Source organism: Scyliorhinus canicula, chromosome 26, assembly GCF_902713615.1.
Source record: "Scyliorhinus canicula chromosome 26, sScyCan1.1, whole genome shotgun sequence".
Classification (NCBI taxonomy): domain Eukaryota; kingdom Metazoa; phylum Chordata; class Chondrichthyes; order Carcharhiniformes; family Scyliorhinidae; genus Scyliorhinus; species Scyliorhinus canicula.
This window is the reverse complement of record NC_052171.1, coordinates 9209007-9226461: the sequence shown is the minus strand read 5'-3', so window position 1 is coordinate 9226461 and position 17455 is coordinate 9209007. Positions and strand designations below refer to the sequence as shown.

The window sequence follows — 17455 nt, the reverse complement described above, 5'->3', positions numbered from 1 at the left end:
ATCGTGGCTTTTGGGACAGTGAGCAACCATTCTTCCATTGTTCAAATGTTTTCCTGTTTCCCCTTGTTAAATGTCATTACCGTCCTAACAGGACTGTCGTCTGGTCCCACAACTTCCAACATCAAGCTTTTATTGAAATATTGTTTGAGATACATGTCAAGCCTTTTTTTTTATTAAGGAGAGGCTGTCAGTGGCATCGAATTAAATCTTGCTGAAAAGAGACAGGTCGTCAAAGTTTTGTGTCTTGCACGCATCAGACCAAATGCAAACATGCCAAATTTCGTGCACACTTTGTACTGGTGCGGTCAACTGAGGTGGGACTGGAAGTGCCGAGAGTTATCTTTATCTTGACCTCGAGCTGATAGTCACTTCCAAAATTAACCTCTTCAGATCTGATCGCTGTCTCTTCATTGCGCTAATGGTGGTTAATGTCTATAAGACATAGGAGCAGAATTTGGACAATCAGCCCATCGAGTCTGCTCCGCCATTCACTCATGGCTGATATTTTCTCATCCCCATTCTCCTGCCTTCTCATAACCCCTGATCCCCTTACTAATCAAGGACCTATCTATCTCTCTTAAAGACACTCAGTGGTTTGGCCTCCATAGCCTTCTGCGGCAAAGAGTTCCATAGATTCACCACCCTCTGGCTGTAGAATTCCTCCTCATCTCTGTTTCAAAGGATTGTCCCTTTAGTCTGAGATGGTGTCCTCTGATTCTAGTTTTTCCTACAAGTGGAAACATTCTCTCCACGTCCACTCTATCCAGGCCTCACAGTATCCTGTAAGTTTGATGTGGAGATGCCGTGGAGATGATGTGGAGACCCCCCACCATCAGGCCTGGACTTGCAAAACCCTACCAACTGTTCGGGCTTGAGACAATTTACACCTCTTTAACCTGTGATTATCCCTCTCCCTGGATCTGCAATGATTTGATTACCTGCAAATGCCTGCATTCCAAGCATTGTCCAGCATCTCTGACTTTGTCTATATAAATGTTTCTGGAACATACCTCGCCATTCACCTGAGGAAGGAGCTGCGCTCCGAAAGCTCGTGTTTGAATCAAACCTGTTGGACTTTAACCTGGTGTTGTAAGACTTCTTACTGTCCTGTAAGTTTCAATAAGACCCCCCTTCATCCTTCTAAACTCCCAACGAGTACAGACCCAGAGTCCTCATACGACAAGCTCTTCATTCCAGGGACCATTCTTGTGAACCTCCTCTGAACCTTTCCAAGGCCCAGCACATCCTTCCTTCGATACGGGACCCAAAACTGCTCACAATACTCCAAATGGGGTCTGACCAGAGCCTTACACAGCCTCAGAAGCACATCCCTGTTCTTGTATTCTAGCCCTCTCGATATTAACTGCCGACTGAACCTGCACGTTAATCTTAAAAGAATTGTGAACAAAGACTCCCAAGTCCCTTTGTGCTTCTGATTTCCATTTAGAAAATAGTCTATGCCTCCATTTCTCTTTCCAAAGTGCATAACCTTACACTTTTCCACATTGTATTCCATCGGAGGCAAGCTGCCTCTCTTTGTGGTGTGCACAGTGATCCTTTCATATTTTGCCATGCTTATTTGACAAACTTAACCCGCTTTCCTCTCCAGTAGGGCTTTGACGAGGCCAGTCCCATGAGAGATGGAGCAACACCCAGAGAGGACGAAAACCCTGGCTTTCCTGGCCGACTTAGGCAAGCCGACTCTCCGGGGCATCAAGAAGTGCCCCAAGTGCGGCACGATCAATGGCACCCGTGGACTGAGCTGCAAGAATAAGAGCTGCGGAGCTGTCTTTAGGGATGGCGTGCGGAAGCAGCTGCCCAGCATTGACGCTGTTCGCATAGTCACTGGGTCGGCCTCGCAGGTCTACTCGGTGAGGCTTCGAGACCGTGGACCCGACTACCGGGGCTTTGTGGAACTCGGCACGTCGGAGGCGGTTCAGACAGTGGACGGCACCATCATTACCCACATAACCGGCCGCTGCTTCGTCCCCACCTGCTTCAAAGTATCCACGCAAGGAGCCTCCGAGTATCAGTGCCAGCACGTCAAGCTTGCCACGGAGTGCCACCTGGAGGCCACCCCGCACACTCTGAAGAGCTCGGTGCTGAACTCCCTCCAGGTGAGCAGCGAGACCAAGCAGGCCATATGGACGCTGGCCACCGAGTCGAGCGGGCCCCTGGTGCAGAGGATCACCAAGAGCATCATGGTGGTGAAGTGCAAAGCCAGCACCAAGCACAGCTTGGGCTTCCTGCACGTCTCCTTCCACGAGAAGGCGAGGATGAAAGGTGTGACAGAGCGCAAATTCTACTGCTCCTGCCAGGCTTTCAAAGCCAGCAAACCGGGCTCCATCAAGGAGGAGTCGCCAAAACGATGCATTCACTTCTACGCCTGTGTCTGCGCCTTTGCCAGCGACGAGAAGCTGGGGCAGGAGTTTTCCTATTTCATCAACTTCCATTCCACCGGTAGGTTCAGGCGACCTGGTAAGTATGAGTTAAACGGCGTTATGCACTGACTGAACTTTCAGACCACTGAGCTATCAGACTGGAAGCTGCACTCTTTTACCGTCTGCACAGTGGTTAGCACTGTGGCTTCACAGCGCCAGTGTCCCGGGTTTGATTCCTGGCTTGGGTCACTGCACATTCCCACCGTGTCTGTGTGGGTTTCCTCCGGGTGCTCTGGTTTCCTCCCACAAGTCCCGAAAGATGTGCTTTTCAGGTGAATAGAACATTCTGAATTCTCCCTCTGTGTACCCGAACAGGTGCCAGAGTTTGGCGACTCGGGGATTTTCATTGATAACTTCATTGCAGTGTTAATGCCAGCCTACTTGTCACAAGAACAAAGAACAATATAGCACAAGAACAGGCCCTTTGGCCCTCCAAGCCTGTACCAGTCAAAACCCTCAACACATCCTAGTGCCGTATCCCTCTCTACCCATCCTGTCCATGTGTTTGTTGAGATGCTTTTTGAACGCCGTTAATGTATCTACTTCCACAACCTCCCCTGGCAACGTATTCCAGTCACTCACCATCCTCTGCGTAAAAAAACCTGCCTCGCACATCTCCTCTAAACTTTGCCCCACGGACCTTAAACCTATGCCCCCTGGTGAGTGACCCCCTCCACCCTGGGAAAGAGTGCCTGCCCATCCACTCTATCCATGCCCCTCATACTCTTGTAGGCCTCTATCAGGTCGCACCTCAACCACCGTCTTTCTAATGAAAACAGTCCGAGTCTATTCAGCCTCTCCACATACCTAACATCCTCCAGACCAGGCAACATCCTGGTAAACCTCCTCTGCACCCTCTCCAAAGCCTCCACATCCTTCTGGTAATGTGGCGACCAGAATTGTGCGCAATATTCCAAGTGCAGCCTTACCAAGGTTCTATCGAACTGCACCATGACTTGCCAGTTTTTATACTCGATGCCCCGCCCAATGAAGGCAAGCATTCCGTCTGCTTTGTCCACTTGTGTTGCCACTTTCAAAGATCTGTGGACATGCACAATAATAAAGATTATTATTAGATCCACCCCGGTAGCTATTCAGAGACGAGCCAGGCAAAATCGATCCCTCAACCGACATCCAAAAACAGAGTATCTGATCATTATCACATGGCCGTTAGTGGGAGCTTGCTGTGCATGATTTGCCTGCCCAGCTTCCCACATTACAACAGTGAAAGCGCTCCTGACTCTGTGACCCTGAAGGGTTTTGGAACACCCTGGAGATGGGAATGGTGTTATGCAAACACAAGTCTTCAAAACCCAGTTCTGTAAAAGGGCAGCACGGTGGCGCAGTGGTTAGCACTGCTGCCTCACGGCGCTGAGGACCCGGGTTCAATCCCGGCCCCGGGTCACTGTCCGTGTGGAGTTTGCACATCCTCCCCGTGTCTCAGCCCCACAACACAAAGATGTGCCGGGTAGGTGGATTGGCCACACAAAATTGCCCCTCAATTGGGAAAAAAATAATTGGGCACTTCAAATACAACAAAAGAAACAGCGCTGTAGAAGTGTAGCTCAGCAGAATTGAGTCCATCTCCAACTTCCCCTTAACTGTGATTCTTTAATTTCTTTAAACCAGGTCTTCAGGCGAACACTGAGACACAGTTGCTGGCAATTTATCCCCAGGATCCCACATCCCAGGCTGCAGTGAGTGCAGTTTCGAAAGCAAGGAAGAAGAAAAAGGACGACATAACTGGTAAGCTGTCACTGAGCCTTATGAGAAATTTGTCTTTATGTGCGAACTGAACAGTTCCGGGCTGAGAGCTGGCCCAGATGGGAGGGAAACAGATCCATTCTCAGGGGCGTGTTGAAATTATATCTCCATTTGTTGATCGTCACTGGGTCAAAACCCAGGATCTCCCTATCTAACATGAATGGTTCGCCACAATTTTTTTGAGGGCAGTTAGAGATGTGCAATAGGTGTTGACCTTGCAAGCTGTACCCCTGTCCTGCGAACAATAAAAGATCACGTTGAATGAGGGCTAATTTTGTGCTCTCAAACTTGTCAGTCCTTTTTCTTGTTGGTGATCCAAGCGCCTCAAACACGCACAGGTGGAGGCCCACCCATAATCGATCTCCGCGTGGGGCTAGTGGGATACCAGCTTCCCCGGGAGTGGGTGGAGGCCCACCCAGATGGGCCTTGTAAGAGCGAGCATAGAAGCCGGCCCAAGAAGGGACCGGCATGTTGTTGTCCCAACTGAGGGGGCTGTGAAGTGTAAATAGTCACTGCTGTGGGCAGACTTTGTGTTCTGTTAAATAAATCCCTCTTGTCAATCCCACATGCTGGCTGCCCGGATTAAACCCTGATTTACCAAACCAAACCTTTGAGAAGTTCACAAAGGCCGAGTCTCAGGGCGTCACAGTGGCGCAGTGGTTAGCACTGCTGCCTCACGGCACTGAGAACCTGGGTTCAATCCCGGCTCTGGGTCACTATCCGTGTGGAGACATTCTCGCCGTGCCTGCGCGGGTCTCACCCCCACAACCTAAAGATGTGCAGGTAGAGTGCACACTAAAGTGCCCCTTCATTGGGGGAAAAAAAAGAATTGGATACTCTAAATTTATCTTTTAAAAAGGCGGAGTCTCTGCGAGAGTAGAATGCACATTGTCTTTCTTCAAAGAGACGTGCCCCCTTCTGGATGCACAGCGTCAAGACGCACGTTGGCACGTGAGAAAGGTTCTGACCTCAGTTGCTCCTTTTGGCCACTCTCTACCATTTGGGTGCTGTATGATTTGCCTTCCTGAAGGTGCCGTCTCATTGCACCTCTTGTCTACTTGTTTGTAGACAGTTCCCAAGGCTGTGTGAGAGTGCCTCATGTTCCTGCGGAAGGGAAGGCGCCCTCACAAGAAAGACAGCCAGATGAACGTTAAATGTCTTTGTCTGTTGGTGCAGCAGCTCACCTGGACTTATGCCTACATAGTGACCGTTTCTTCTCTCTCTCTCTCTCTCTCTTTCAGTGAGTCAACCGATCGATGAATCCCAAGTGAGCCTGTCATTTCAGGACTGGCTTGCCAGTGTCACCGAACGCATCAATCAGACCATGCATTACCAGTTCAATGGTGAATGATAGGTGTTTTTGCAAAGTTTTTAGCTTTGCTAAAGGGTCGATTTCCCTCCTCCGGCTGCTCCAGTTTCCTCCCACAGTTCAAAGATGGGCAGGTTAGGTGGATCGGCCGTGCTACAATTGTCCCTTAGGGTCCTGAGGGTTGGGTGGGGTTGCTGGGTTACGGGGATAGGGTGGAGGCGTGCACCTGGGTGGGGTGCTTTTTCCAAGAGCCGGTGCAGACTCGATGGGCCGAATGGCCTCCTTCTGCACTGTAGGGATTCTATGGTTTTAATTTGCCCAGTAATTTTACATAGAACGGTCCCTTAATTGTTGGTGTCAATAAAATAATTTGTCATTTAAAAAAAAACATTTTGCAACCGGGTAATTTATGATAGCTTTGGCGAGGAAACAGACTGCGACTGTCACATTCCCCCTCCTGTGGAGCGATTGACCGTCAACGATGCTGACAGGCAGCTGAAATAGTCACTGCAGAGAAGCACACAAGAAATAGGAGCAGGAGGGAGCCATTCCGCCCCTCGAATCTGCTCTGCCCTTTGATCAGATCGAGGCTGATCTGATTTTGACCTCGACTCCAGTTTCCTGTCTGCCTCCATGACCCTCGATCGCCGGTCAAAAATCTGCTCCCTGGGTAGAGAATTCCAAAGACTAATGGCACTCTGAGGGGGGGGGGGGGGGAAACTTCTCCTTGTCTCAGTCTTAAATGAGAAAGCCCTTATTTTTCACCTGTGTCCCCTCGTTCTACACTCTTCCGTAAGGGAAGGACATGACGTGAGACAGACAGGTTTCTTTATCCAGTATTGCAAGCCGTCACTCGGGCAGGAAGGCCTCAGATTTGTTTCCCATAATAAGTATCCCCCTTAACGTGATCATTCGGAAGCCCATTGCAAGCATTGATAAAGGAGCTACGGCAACGGGTGTGCAGTTTGGGGAGTTGAGGAGGTGCGTTATCTCAACAGAGACTGCTTGCATCCATAGAGCACCTCTATCATAGTAAAATGGCCCTAGGATCTTCGCAGGAGTGTGCTCAGAAGCTAAATTTGACACTTGCGCATTGGTGACTGTTTCTCTGGCGACCCCATCTTTCCAAAAGCACATGTGCATTGAGTCAGTGACTCAAATGCTGTAATAGGCAGCTCCAAGCGAGGCTGCCAACTCTCGTTGGACGTACCCCTCAAGGTTTCAACATGTGACCTCCAACTGCCCTACCCAGATTAAGCAGCCTTTACTGTTTCCATATCTATCTCCAATACTCACACAACAACTAATAAAATGAAAAGTGTTGAAAGAAGATGGTTCCCTTGTTTGGTGGCCCTTGGATTTATTTTATGTTTTGGCCTAGTTTTCTTACAGCAATGTGTCGGACATCGATCCTTAATTATTCCTGGGCATTCCAGGATTACCCTGGGGTCTTGGCAATGTTAGCGCCGTCTGGTTCTGCAGGAATCATCGCCGCTCTGCAAACACGGATGTTAATCCGGAATACTGGAGCTTTTGGCATTCACCGCCCACCATTCTATCTCAAAAGTTGCCCTTGTGTTGTCCGCATGGTTGGACGTTAATGAGATAGATTGCATTTTGGTCGATCAACTCAGGGCAGGACCTACTCAGTTAATGGTAGGGAGTTGGGGAGAGTTACAGAACAAAGAGATCTAGGGGCACAGGTTCATCGCTCCGTGAAGGTGGAGTCGTAGGTGGACAGAGTGGTGAAGAAGCCATTCACCATGCGAGGTTTCATTGGTCAGAATATTGAATACAAGAGTTGGGACGTCTTGTTGAAGTTGTACAAGACATTGGTCAGACCACACATGGAATACTGTGTTCAGTTCTGGTCACCCTATTATAGGAAGGATATTGTTAAACTAGAAAGAGTGCAGAAGAGATTTACGAGGATGTTACCAGGACTTGATGGTCTGAGTTATAAGGAGAGGCTGGATAGGCTGGGACTTTTTTCCCTGGAGCGTAGGAGGCTTAGGGGTGATCTTCTAGAGGTCTATAAAATAATGAGGAGCATAGATAAGGTAGATAGTCAACATCTTTTCCCAAAGGTATGGGAGTCTAGAACTAGAGGGCAAAGGTTAAAGGTGAGAGGGGAGATGAGACCAGAGGGGAAATTTCTTCACACACAGGGTGGTGAGCATCTGGAACGGGCTGCCAGAGGCAGTGGGACAGGCGGGTACAATTTTGCTTTTGAAAAGCAGTTAGACAGTTACATGGGCAGGGTGGGTATAGAGGGATATGGGCCAAATGTGGGCAAGTGGATCTAGCTTAGTGATTGAAACTGGGCAGCATGGACAAGCTAGGGGTGGGATTCAACGGCGGCGGAGATTTGGCGGGGGCGGGAATCGCGCTGCGCTGGTCAGCAGCCTTCCACCCCCCCCGGCGATTCTCCGGCCCGCGATGGGCCGAGTTCCCACCTGTTTTTCTGGGTCCCACCGGCATAAATCAAGGTAGGTCCCTACCGGCGGGACCCAGCTCCATGGCCAGCCTTCGGGGTTCGGGGGGGGGGGGGGGATCTGGCCCCGGGGGGTGCCCCCGCGGTGGCCTGGCCCATGATCGGGGCCCACCGATCCGCAGGCGGGCCTGTGCTGTGGGGCACTCTATTCCTACGCAGCGGCCGTGTAGGCCTCCGCAAAGGACGGCGCAAAGGTGAACCTCCCCTGCGCATGCGCGGGGATGACGTCAGCAGACGCTCCCGCGCATGCGCGGACCCACGCCGGCCAGCGGAGTCCCTTTGGCGCCGCACCAGCCGGCCTTCCACGCCAGTTGGCGGGGCACAAACCACTCCGGCGCCGTCCTAACCCCTGAAGGTGTGGAGGATTCCGCCCCTTTGGGGCGGCCCGAGACCAGAGTGGTTCCCGCCACTCCACTGCGCCGTTTCTGCCCGCCTCGCCAATTCCCGGAGAATTCCGCCCTAGGTAATTATACCCTCGCTGGAGAATTTGATTGCAGCAATATGTCATCCTCCTGCTCGCTGATCTACATTGTCGCCCAGTACTCAATACAGCATTTCTCAGCCTCCAGCCCTCCCACTGCCATTCTGCACCAACTCTGTGCTCCTCCAATTTTGGCCTCTTGCCTCTTGACGTGGGAGGCCATTCGTCCCATCAAGCCCATGCTGGCTCCTCCGTCGAGCAGTCCAGTTAGTACCATCCCACTAATCCATCCCTGTCCATCCAATTTCCTTTTGAAATCATCCATCGTCTCCCCTTCCACCACACTCGTGGGAGCCAGGTTCCAGTTGCGTCTCCCTTTTTGGCATCTCCGCCACCAATTGGAGGCTGCCCTCAGAGCTCTGGAAATCACCGTCTAAATCTCTCCAACTGTCTGTCCCCCTCCTTTGAGATATATCTTCAAATCTACTTCTTTGAGCTTTTGGCCACCCGTACTGATGTCTTTTTTTGTTTGATTCGGTCCAAAACATGTTTGTAACCCGATTCCACTCCTGTGAAACATCTCGGGCCATTTTGCCACCTCAAAGGCGCTACATGAATGCAACTTGTTCTCAAAGGCACTACATGAATGCAGATTACTGTGGGCCCTCGTAAAATGCAGGTTGTTGTTGATGCAGGGAGGCCCGAGCCACTGGTGTTCCACGTCCCCCAGATCTTTTTCGACGCCCTGCAGCAGAGGATATCCATGGGAAGCAAAAAGAAACGCCTGCCCAACTTCACCTCAGGTAACACGTCCTCCTTGTGAGCAAGTAGACGCCCCCTGATCGCTCCTATGGCCTTGGCACTGTAGTGGGTTGTATAGAGCGCTTCCGCTTCTGGGAACCTCGATTCCAATTCTGCTCAGCCAGCTGGAACGAAGGTTTCCTTTGTCTGTCCCATTTGGAATAGGAGCAGGAAGAGGCCATTCGGCCCATCGAGCCTGCTCCGCCATTCGATATGATCGCGGCTGATCATCCGCTGCAATGCCTTTGCAGTCTAATTGCAAATTGTGCAACGGGCCATAAATATAAGATATCCGGGCGGCGCAGTGGTTAGCACTGCTGCCTCACGGCACCGAGGACCCGGGTTCGATCCCGGACCCGGGTCACTGTCCGTGTGGAGTTTGCACATTCTCCCCTTGTCTGTGTGGGTCTCACCTCCCACAATCCAAAGATGTGCAGGGTAGGTGGATTGGCCACGCTAAATTGCCCCTTCATTGGAAAAAACAAATTGGGTACTCTAAATTAAAAAAAAATAAAATAAATATAAGATGGCCACATTGGAATCCAGGAGGAACGATGCCACGTAAATATGGAGCTCCATACCACAACGTACTTAGCCAACACCCTCTTCCGTGTATTGATGCCATTTGCCTCAAACCCCTCCTCATGGTAATGAGTTCCACATTGGGTACTTTTTATGTGAAAAAAATTTTAAGTGCCCAATTCTTTTTTTCCCATTAAGGGGCAATTTAGCGTGGCTAATCCACCTACCCTGCACATCTTTTTGGGTTGTGGGGGCGAAACCCACGCAGACACGGTTGAATGTGCAAACTCCACACGGACAGTGACCCGGGGCCGGAATCGAACCCGTTCCTCGGCGCCGTGAGGCAGCAGTGCAAAGCACTAGGTTGGCATGGTAGCACAGTGGGTAGCACTTTTGCCTCACAGGGTCAGGGTCCCAGGTTTGATTCCCGGCTTGGGTCACTGTGCAGAGTCTGCACGTTTTCCCTGTGTCTGCGTGGGTTTCCTCCGGGTGCTCCGGTTTCCTCCCACAAGTCCCGAAAGACGTGCTGTTAGGTGAATTAGACATTCTGAATTCGCCCTCTGTGTACCCGAACAGGCGCCGGAGTGTGGCGACGAGGGGATTTTCACAGTAACTTCATTGCAGCGTTAATGTAAGCCGACTTGTGACAGTAATAAATGTTATTATTAGGCCACCGTGCCGCCCTTTTGAGTTCCACATTCTACCCACCTTCTGGGTAAAGAAGCTTCCCCTGAATATCCGACTGAAATAGCCACCTCCTGAGATCAAGGGAGACTGTTTTTTGATTCGCTGGACTGAGCTGCTTTTAGATCTGGAGCGCCTGCCCTGGGAGACAGCGCTCGATGAGCCGTTCTTTCCTGTCATGCCTTTTGACCCGTGCTGACGTCCGAAGTGTGCCTGTTGTGTCTTGTAGGTTTTGTTCGGAAGGACGCCGTGCCTCTGGGAACGTTCTCCAAGTACACTTGGCAGATCACAAACGTTCTTCAGGTCAAGCAGATATTTGACACCCCGGAGGTAGGTGGTCAACAGTCAGGCCACGGTAGGCCCATTCAGCCACGAGAGAGTCTGCAGCAAGGGAAAATGCTTGTCGCTGCATTTTGGCGGACTGATAGAAATCAGGGAAACACCTGGCGAGGTTCAGTGATTGACTACTCATCGAATCATAAAGCAGGCCTGTGCGGAATCTCTGTCAACGGAGATCTTTACCACAGTGCTGCAAACCTTCCTTTTATCAAGTGTATGTCCTGTTCACTTTTGATGTGGAGATGGACTGGGGTGGGCACAATAAGAAGTCTTGCAACACCAGGTTAAAGTCCAACAGGTTTATTTGGAATCACTAGCTTTTGGAGAGTAGCTCCTTCATCACTCACCTGGTGTTGTAAGACTTCTTACTGTTTACTTTTTTAAGTCGCCAATGTATATGCTCCATGGGCGGTGCAGTGGTTAGCACTGATGCCTCACGGCGCCGATCCCGGCCCTGGGTCACTGTCCGTGTGGAATTGGCACATTCTCCCAGTGTCTGCGTGAGTCTCACCCCCACAACCCAAAGATGGGGGCGACACGGTAGCACAGTGGTTAGCACTGCTGCTTCACAGCCCCAGGGACCTTGGTTCGATTCCAAACTCGGGTACCTGTCTGGAGTCTGCACGTTCTCCCAGTGCCTGTGTGGGTTTCTTCCGGGTGCTCCGGTTTCCTCCCACTGTACAGAGATGTGCAGGGTAGGTGGATTGGCCACGCTAAATTGCCCCTTAATTGTGTAAAAAATAATTGGGTGCTCTAAATTTATTTAAAAAAACTTATGCAAGTGCTTCCCACACTCTTCCAAGCAATGCATTTAAGATTATAATGACTCGTTGTTACTGTTTTTCTTTTGCTAATTACCTCAAACCTGCATCTCCTGGTTACTGACCTTACCCCTTCAGTAGAACCAGTTTCTCCTTATTTACTCTGAGCTAAGCTGTTCTCCATGTTGCCGTCCACTGTCCGATTCGAGCATTCCCAGATCAGGTCCGGCAAATTGAAAACCGAGTGAAGGTCCCGCAACACCGGTGTTGAAATTCTGGCCGCTAATTTTAGCCAGAACCTGCTGAGCCCGCCGCCTCATTTTGCAGCTTAGAATAGCGCAGGCGTTGGCCATTCAGCCCGTCGTGCCCCTGCTGGCTCTCTGCAAGACCAGTCCTCCTGTCCACCCCTCTGCCTTTTTCCCCTTAGCCTTGCAACGTTTTCCTCTTCAGATAATGAAGTAATTTCCCTTTGAAAGCCACAATTAAATCTGACTCCTAGATCCTAACCACGAGCTTGTTTTTCTTAAAAACAGTTTTCCCCCCATGTCGCCATTTTGTCAATCACTTCGAATCTGTGCCCTCTGATTCTCGATCCTTCCACCAAGGGGAACATTATCGCTCCATCTAGACCGGGTAGACCACCTCATGATTTTGAACCCCTCGATCAAAACCTCCTCTCAACCTTCTCCTCAAAGAGAACCCCAGCTTCTCCAATCTGGCCACACAACTGGGGCTGGGTTCTCCGATTTGGATACTATGTCCTGACGCCGGCGTGGGAGCGTTAGCCTTTTACGACCGGAAAATCGGCACAAAACGGCCGCCGGTCCCTCCGTTTGGTGGGGCGGGGTGAGTAGGCAGGCAGCGTAGAGCACCTGGCTCTAGCTGCCGATACGGCCGGAGAATTGCCGGGTGAGTGGCAGCGCATGCACACGGCGGCGGCGGCGTGAGGATCTCGCAAGATAGTGCCTCCCTTTGGCCAGGCTCGCCACCTCCGGACCATTCCCCCCAACAGTACCCCCTGCCAAAGCCCCCCCCCCCCCCCCCCCCCCCCCCCCCCCCCCCCCCCCCCCCGGCAGATCGGCTCCCCCCCCCATACTGTGGCGGCGCTGGACTCAGTCCGCAGCCGCAACTTAGGATTCACGAAAAAATAGCACGAGAGACCCACGGTCAGGAACTCGGCCAGTCGTGGGCAGAGCATTGGGGGGGGGGGAGGGGGGGAGAGGACCATCCTGAGGCCATCCATACGGCGTGCGGCGTACTCATAGAGTACGCCATTTGGTATGGGGCGGAGCATCGCAAAAGCGGCGCCAACGTGGATTCTCCGGCCGATGGCTGAACGTGATTTCGGTACCGGAGAATCCCGACCCGGAAATCCCTCGTCCCTGGGACCATTCTCGTAAGTTTGCACTCACCTCCCCCTCTGAAAGCCTTCCTGCAGTGCGGTGAGAGAATAGGATGAGTAACCAGCCTAATCGGATCTAACCCGGCACCCTTCCATTCCGTCATTCCAGGTGCCTCTGGAAGTTACCCGCAGTTTCATTGAAAACCGCGATGGCACGTACGAGCTATTTAAGTGCCCCAAAGTTCAGGTGGAAAGTATTGCCGAGGCGTACCGCCGGGTGGAGAAGCAGCCAACAATTCGGCCGCTGGAGCTCAAGACGTTTCTGAGAGTCGGTGAGTAACTGGGTAACGAGCGGGTTTTCATATTCCGAGGAAGCATCCAAGAGTGACAGACCACACTCGCTCTTCCTTAATCCTTTAGTTTTGCTCACAGCTCTGCCATGTGGTACTTTGTCATTCACCGCCCAAACGCAATCGCGTTCGGCAAACGTGATTTCCCCTCAAGTAATCTGGGCACATTTATTAAAACGCATTTCACAATTATAATCTTTATTAGTGTCACAAGTCGACTTACATTAACACCGCAATGAAGTGACTGTGAAAATTCCCCTAGTCGCCACACTCCGGCATCTGTTCGGGTACACAGAGGGAGAATTCAGAATGTCCAATTCACCCTAACAAGCACGTCTTTCGGGACTTGAGGGAGGAAACCGGAGCACCCGGAGGAAACCCACACAGACACGGGGAGAACGTGCAGACTCCGCACAGACAGTGACCCAAACTAGGAATTGAACCCGGCTCCCTGGCGCTGTGAAGCAACAGTGCTAACCACTGTGCTACCTTCCCGAGCGCTGGTTAATTTTGTCCCATATCGCTATCTCTGAAGGTTTCCCCGGAACCACTGTCGGGCTGGTTGGCTGGCTGGCCTGTGGTTTGGAGCCCATTTTCAGCACAGGCGTCGCGTGTTGAACATTCTGGTGCCACCCCACTATCCAAGGAGGATTGGACGATTGTGTTCAAACTCTCGGCAGTTTCCATCCGTGCTTTCTTCAGTAACAGAGGAAACGTGCCAGTCAGGCCAGGTGGCTTTCTGCTTCGAGGGCCGCCAGCCATCCCCATTATCCAATACATTACCTTAACTGCTAACCTAGTCTCAGACTCCCGATTTTTTCCTCCCAATTCCTGTACTCACTGACCAGGCCCGTGCCTATCTCTGATCTCCTCCGGCAGTTACCCTCCGAGGTACATGCGCTCCTCCAGTTCCCGCCTCTTGAGCATCACAGATTTTAATTTATTCCGCCATTGGCGGCCTTCGGCTCCCCGGACCCCAAATCCCGCAATTCCCACCCTACACCTCTCCGCCTCGCTCTCCTTAAAACCTACCTCTTTGACCAAGTTTTTGGTCATCTGTCCTCATATCTCTTTATGTGCCTCGCTGTCATACTTTTCTTTATAATATGCCTGCGAAAAAACCCGGTGATTTATTCAGTTAAAGGTGCTGTAATATTTATAACAAAAGTTGTTGTTTTAACCCTTAAGATGCATTGGGGATAATAAATGCAGCATGAATTCCTGGGAAGGCTCCTTAATTTATTGTTTTCTTGGGATAACGGCAAAGCCCAGCCCGGTTTCGTCATGTTGGGAGCTTGTCAGCAGATTTTAACAAGGTGTTTTTTTTTGTAATTTCTGACTACTGTGAAATTGACTGCGGAATTTTTCCTTTGCACCCAGGGAACATGTCCCCTGAGCAGAAAGAACCCACTCCATTTATTATTGAATGGATCCCAGATATCCTGCCCAGATTGAAGATTGGGGAAATGAGGATTAAGCTCGTGTACGGTCACCATCGGAACGGACACATTGAGTGCAGAGAGCAGCAGCCGCCTCTTGGGACACAGTCTTGAGCTTAGTCCGTCCCCTAGCCACCATTAATATTCACTGAAAATCAGGGCCAGTGCCTCCTCTGCCTCTTTTGGAACGGACGCTTCGGACCCTGGCTCGACTCCTGTTGAAGAACTGTACGAGCTTGAAGACTGCCTGCCTCGGAATGAGCGATCCAGGACTCCTGGGTTGCATTTAAACGCACCGATCAAGTTTGGACCCTCCGACTGGCGATCCCACACGCTCGTTTCATTTAGACTTTTGAGAATGCATCACTGTATTTAAAAGCTCCTTGAGAGCGTTAGCTTTGATTTCCATTTTCACTTTACGTCGAGGGGGGGTTGCTAACCTATCATGCAAACACTAATGCGTGTAACTCAATGCTGCTCTTCTGCAGAAAGAGAAATCATTCGGAGCTGGGTGCGCCGCCCGTATTGCGGTCAGTTGTTTTGTCCTTGGGTTTATGGCGCAGGTTTGGGTTGGGCTGGTACGTGCATGGCCATTAACCAAAGGAAGCCCTAGCTGGATATCAAAATAAGGAGCACGTTATCACATTTCCACTCTACATGTAGAGTCTCCGGTGGCGATACAGACTGAACCGGAGAGGTCTATTAAGGGTGGAAACAGTTGCGTCAGACTCAAGACTACTGGCAAGCACTTGACACTCTTGAAGCTGTACCTTGGAATGGATTATTGCCTGTAGGCAAGAAGAGGTACAGGTTTGGGCCTTTCCGAAATGTAAAAACTGTTTTTAAAAAAGTGAAAATTTTCAACTTTGCGGCCTGGATAACAGTTAACGCAAAATTTATTCCGTACATGAATTCCTCTGCCCCATAGCATCTGATCAAGTCTTTGCGTTGCCCCAAAGTGCTTCGCAACTCATTATTTTTCAAGTGCAGGAGGACAAGGTAGCTAGTCCTCCCCGGACAGCAAATGCGATAAATCACCACGAGTTTTTTTTTTTTCCTTTTGGTCGTGCTGCTCAAGGGTGAAATGGCGGTCATGGCAGTCGGATAACTCCCTGCTGCTCTTTGCATAGTGCTGTGGAATCCATTCCACCCACCTGAAGGGACCTGCTGGCTCTCTGTTTAGCAGCTGAAGGTGGCACCTCCAACCGTGCAGCACTCCTTCAAGTATCGCAGTGTCAGCCAAAACCATTTGCTGGTTCAGCACGGTGGACCTACAACCTAACTCGGAGCTGAGAAGAGATGTCGACATTCTTTCTTTTCTCTTTAACTTATTTCTTATCTGCTGGTTCTAACCGGCACCTATGAATATGTAAGCTGCATTTTTATATAGCCTTTTGCAACCTCAGAATGTCCCAATGTCCTTTTGGGGCAATTAAATTCATCTTGAAGCTAGTCCCGGTTGGATTGTAAGCCCTTATAGCTCCAATTTGCAGTAGCTTTGTCCATGATCATCTGAATTTAAAGAGGCTGTTTAAGGGATAAGCATTGGGAAGGGCACTTGGGAGAACTCTCCTGCTCCTGTTCGGGGTAGCATCACGGGATCTTTGGTGCCCTCCAGAGAGGGCAGGATCGACAACTCTTCGATAGGACAGCACCTCCCACAGTGTGGCTCGCCTTCAGTACTGCGCTGAATCCCTTTCTTCATAAAATTATGCAATGCTAGACCAGCATTTGTTGCCCATCCTTAATTGCCCCTTGGGAAGGTGATGGTGAGCCGCTGCAGTCCCTGAGGTGTAGGTACACCCACTGTGCTGTTAGGGAGGGAGTTTCAGAATTTTGCCCCAGCGACAGTGAAGGAACGGCCGATATATTTCCAGGTCGGGATGGTGAGTGACTTGGAGGGGAACCTCCAGGTGGTGGGGTTCCCAGGTATCTGCTGCTCTTGTCCTTCCAGCTGGTAGAGATCACGGAATTGGAAAGTTCTGTTGAAGGGGCCTTGGTGAGTTGCTGCAGTGCATCTTGTAGATGGTACACACGGCTGCCACTGTGCGTCGGTGGTGGAGGGAGTGAATGTTTGTGGATGGGGTGCCGATCAAGTGGGGCTGCTTTGTCCCGGATGGTGTGGAGCTTCTTGAGTGTTGTTGGGAGCTGCACTCATCCAGGCAAGTGGAGAGTATTCCATCACATGCCTGACTTGTGCCTTGTAGATGGTGGACAGGCTTTGGGGGGAGTCAGGAGGTGAGTTACTCCGCAGGATTCCCAGTCTCTGACCTGCTCTGGTAGCCACAGTATTTATATGACTGGACCCAGTTAAGATTCTGGTCAATGGTAACCACCAGAATGTTTCAAGCGGGAGATTTCAGCGATGGTAATGACATTGAATGTCAAGAAGAAATGGTTAGGTTCTCTCTTGTATCTAAGGAGGCACGAATGAGTAATGATGGGATGGAAGGTATTGATAAAGCAGCTGAAGTTTCAGTCTAGATTATGTGCTTTTAGGGCTGGACCCCTGACTTGGAGCTGAGTGAGTTCCTCGTAAATGTTGCGGCAGCAGTGACATTCCATAGGGAATGCACAGCAAATTTATATTTTCCTCCCATATGCTCGCTTCTCTTCCAAAAGCATTAATTCATGTTGAGGTGCTGCCACGGCACACAAGCGGTCAACCCCTATCTGATCCTAGTTCAAGCAGGTTTTCATTATGGAGAAAAATCATCCAAAAAGTTGCTCACTTACGCATCATTTAGCAATGACAGTCGCTGTACAGTATTATAATCTTTACTGTCAC

At 50.6% G+C, this 17455-nt stretch overlaps 1 protein-coding gene across 6 annotated transcripts in view; it reads left to right on the top strand.

Moving 5' to 3' along the window:
- The window catches only part of c26h2orf42 (chromosome 26 C2orf42 homolog), a 28365-nt gene extending 11978 nt beyond the window's left edge, over positions 1-16387 (top strand). For 2 of the 6 annotated variants that reach the window (XM_038785247.1, XM_038785249.1), the window contains 7 exons: positions 1613-2478; positions 4071-4187; positions 5447-5548; positions 9125-9232; positions 10666-10766; positions 13048-13210; positions 14609-16387. In XM_038785247.1, coding sequence (XP_038641175.1) covers positions 1641-2478; positions 4071-4187; positions 5447-5548; positions 9125-9232; positions 10666-10766; positions 13048-13210; positions 14609-14781 — 1602 coding nt within the window. In that variant the 5' untranslated portion in view covers positions 1613-1640 and the 3' untranslated portion in view covers positions 14782-16387. Of the gene's footprint in view, positions 1-1609; positions 2479-4070; positions 4188-5446; positions 5549-9124; positions 9233-10665; positions 10767-13047; positions 13211-14608 lie in introns of all 6 variants that reach the window. The other 4 variants (XM_038785248.1, XM_038785251.1, XM_038785252.1 and 1 more) reach the window with 3 other exon arrangements.
- Positions 16388-17455: the final 1068 nt, after the last annotated feature.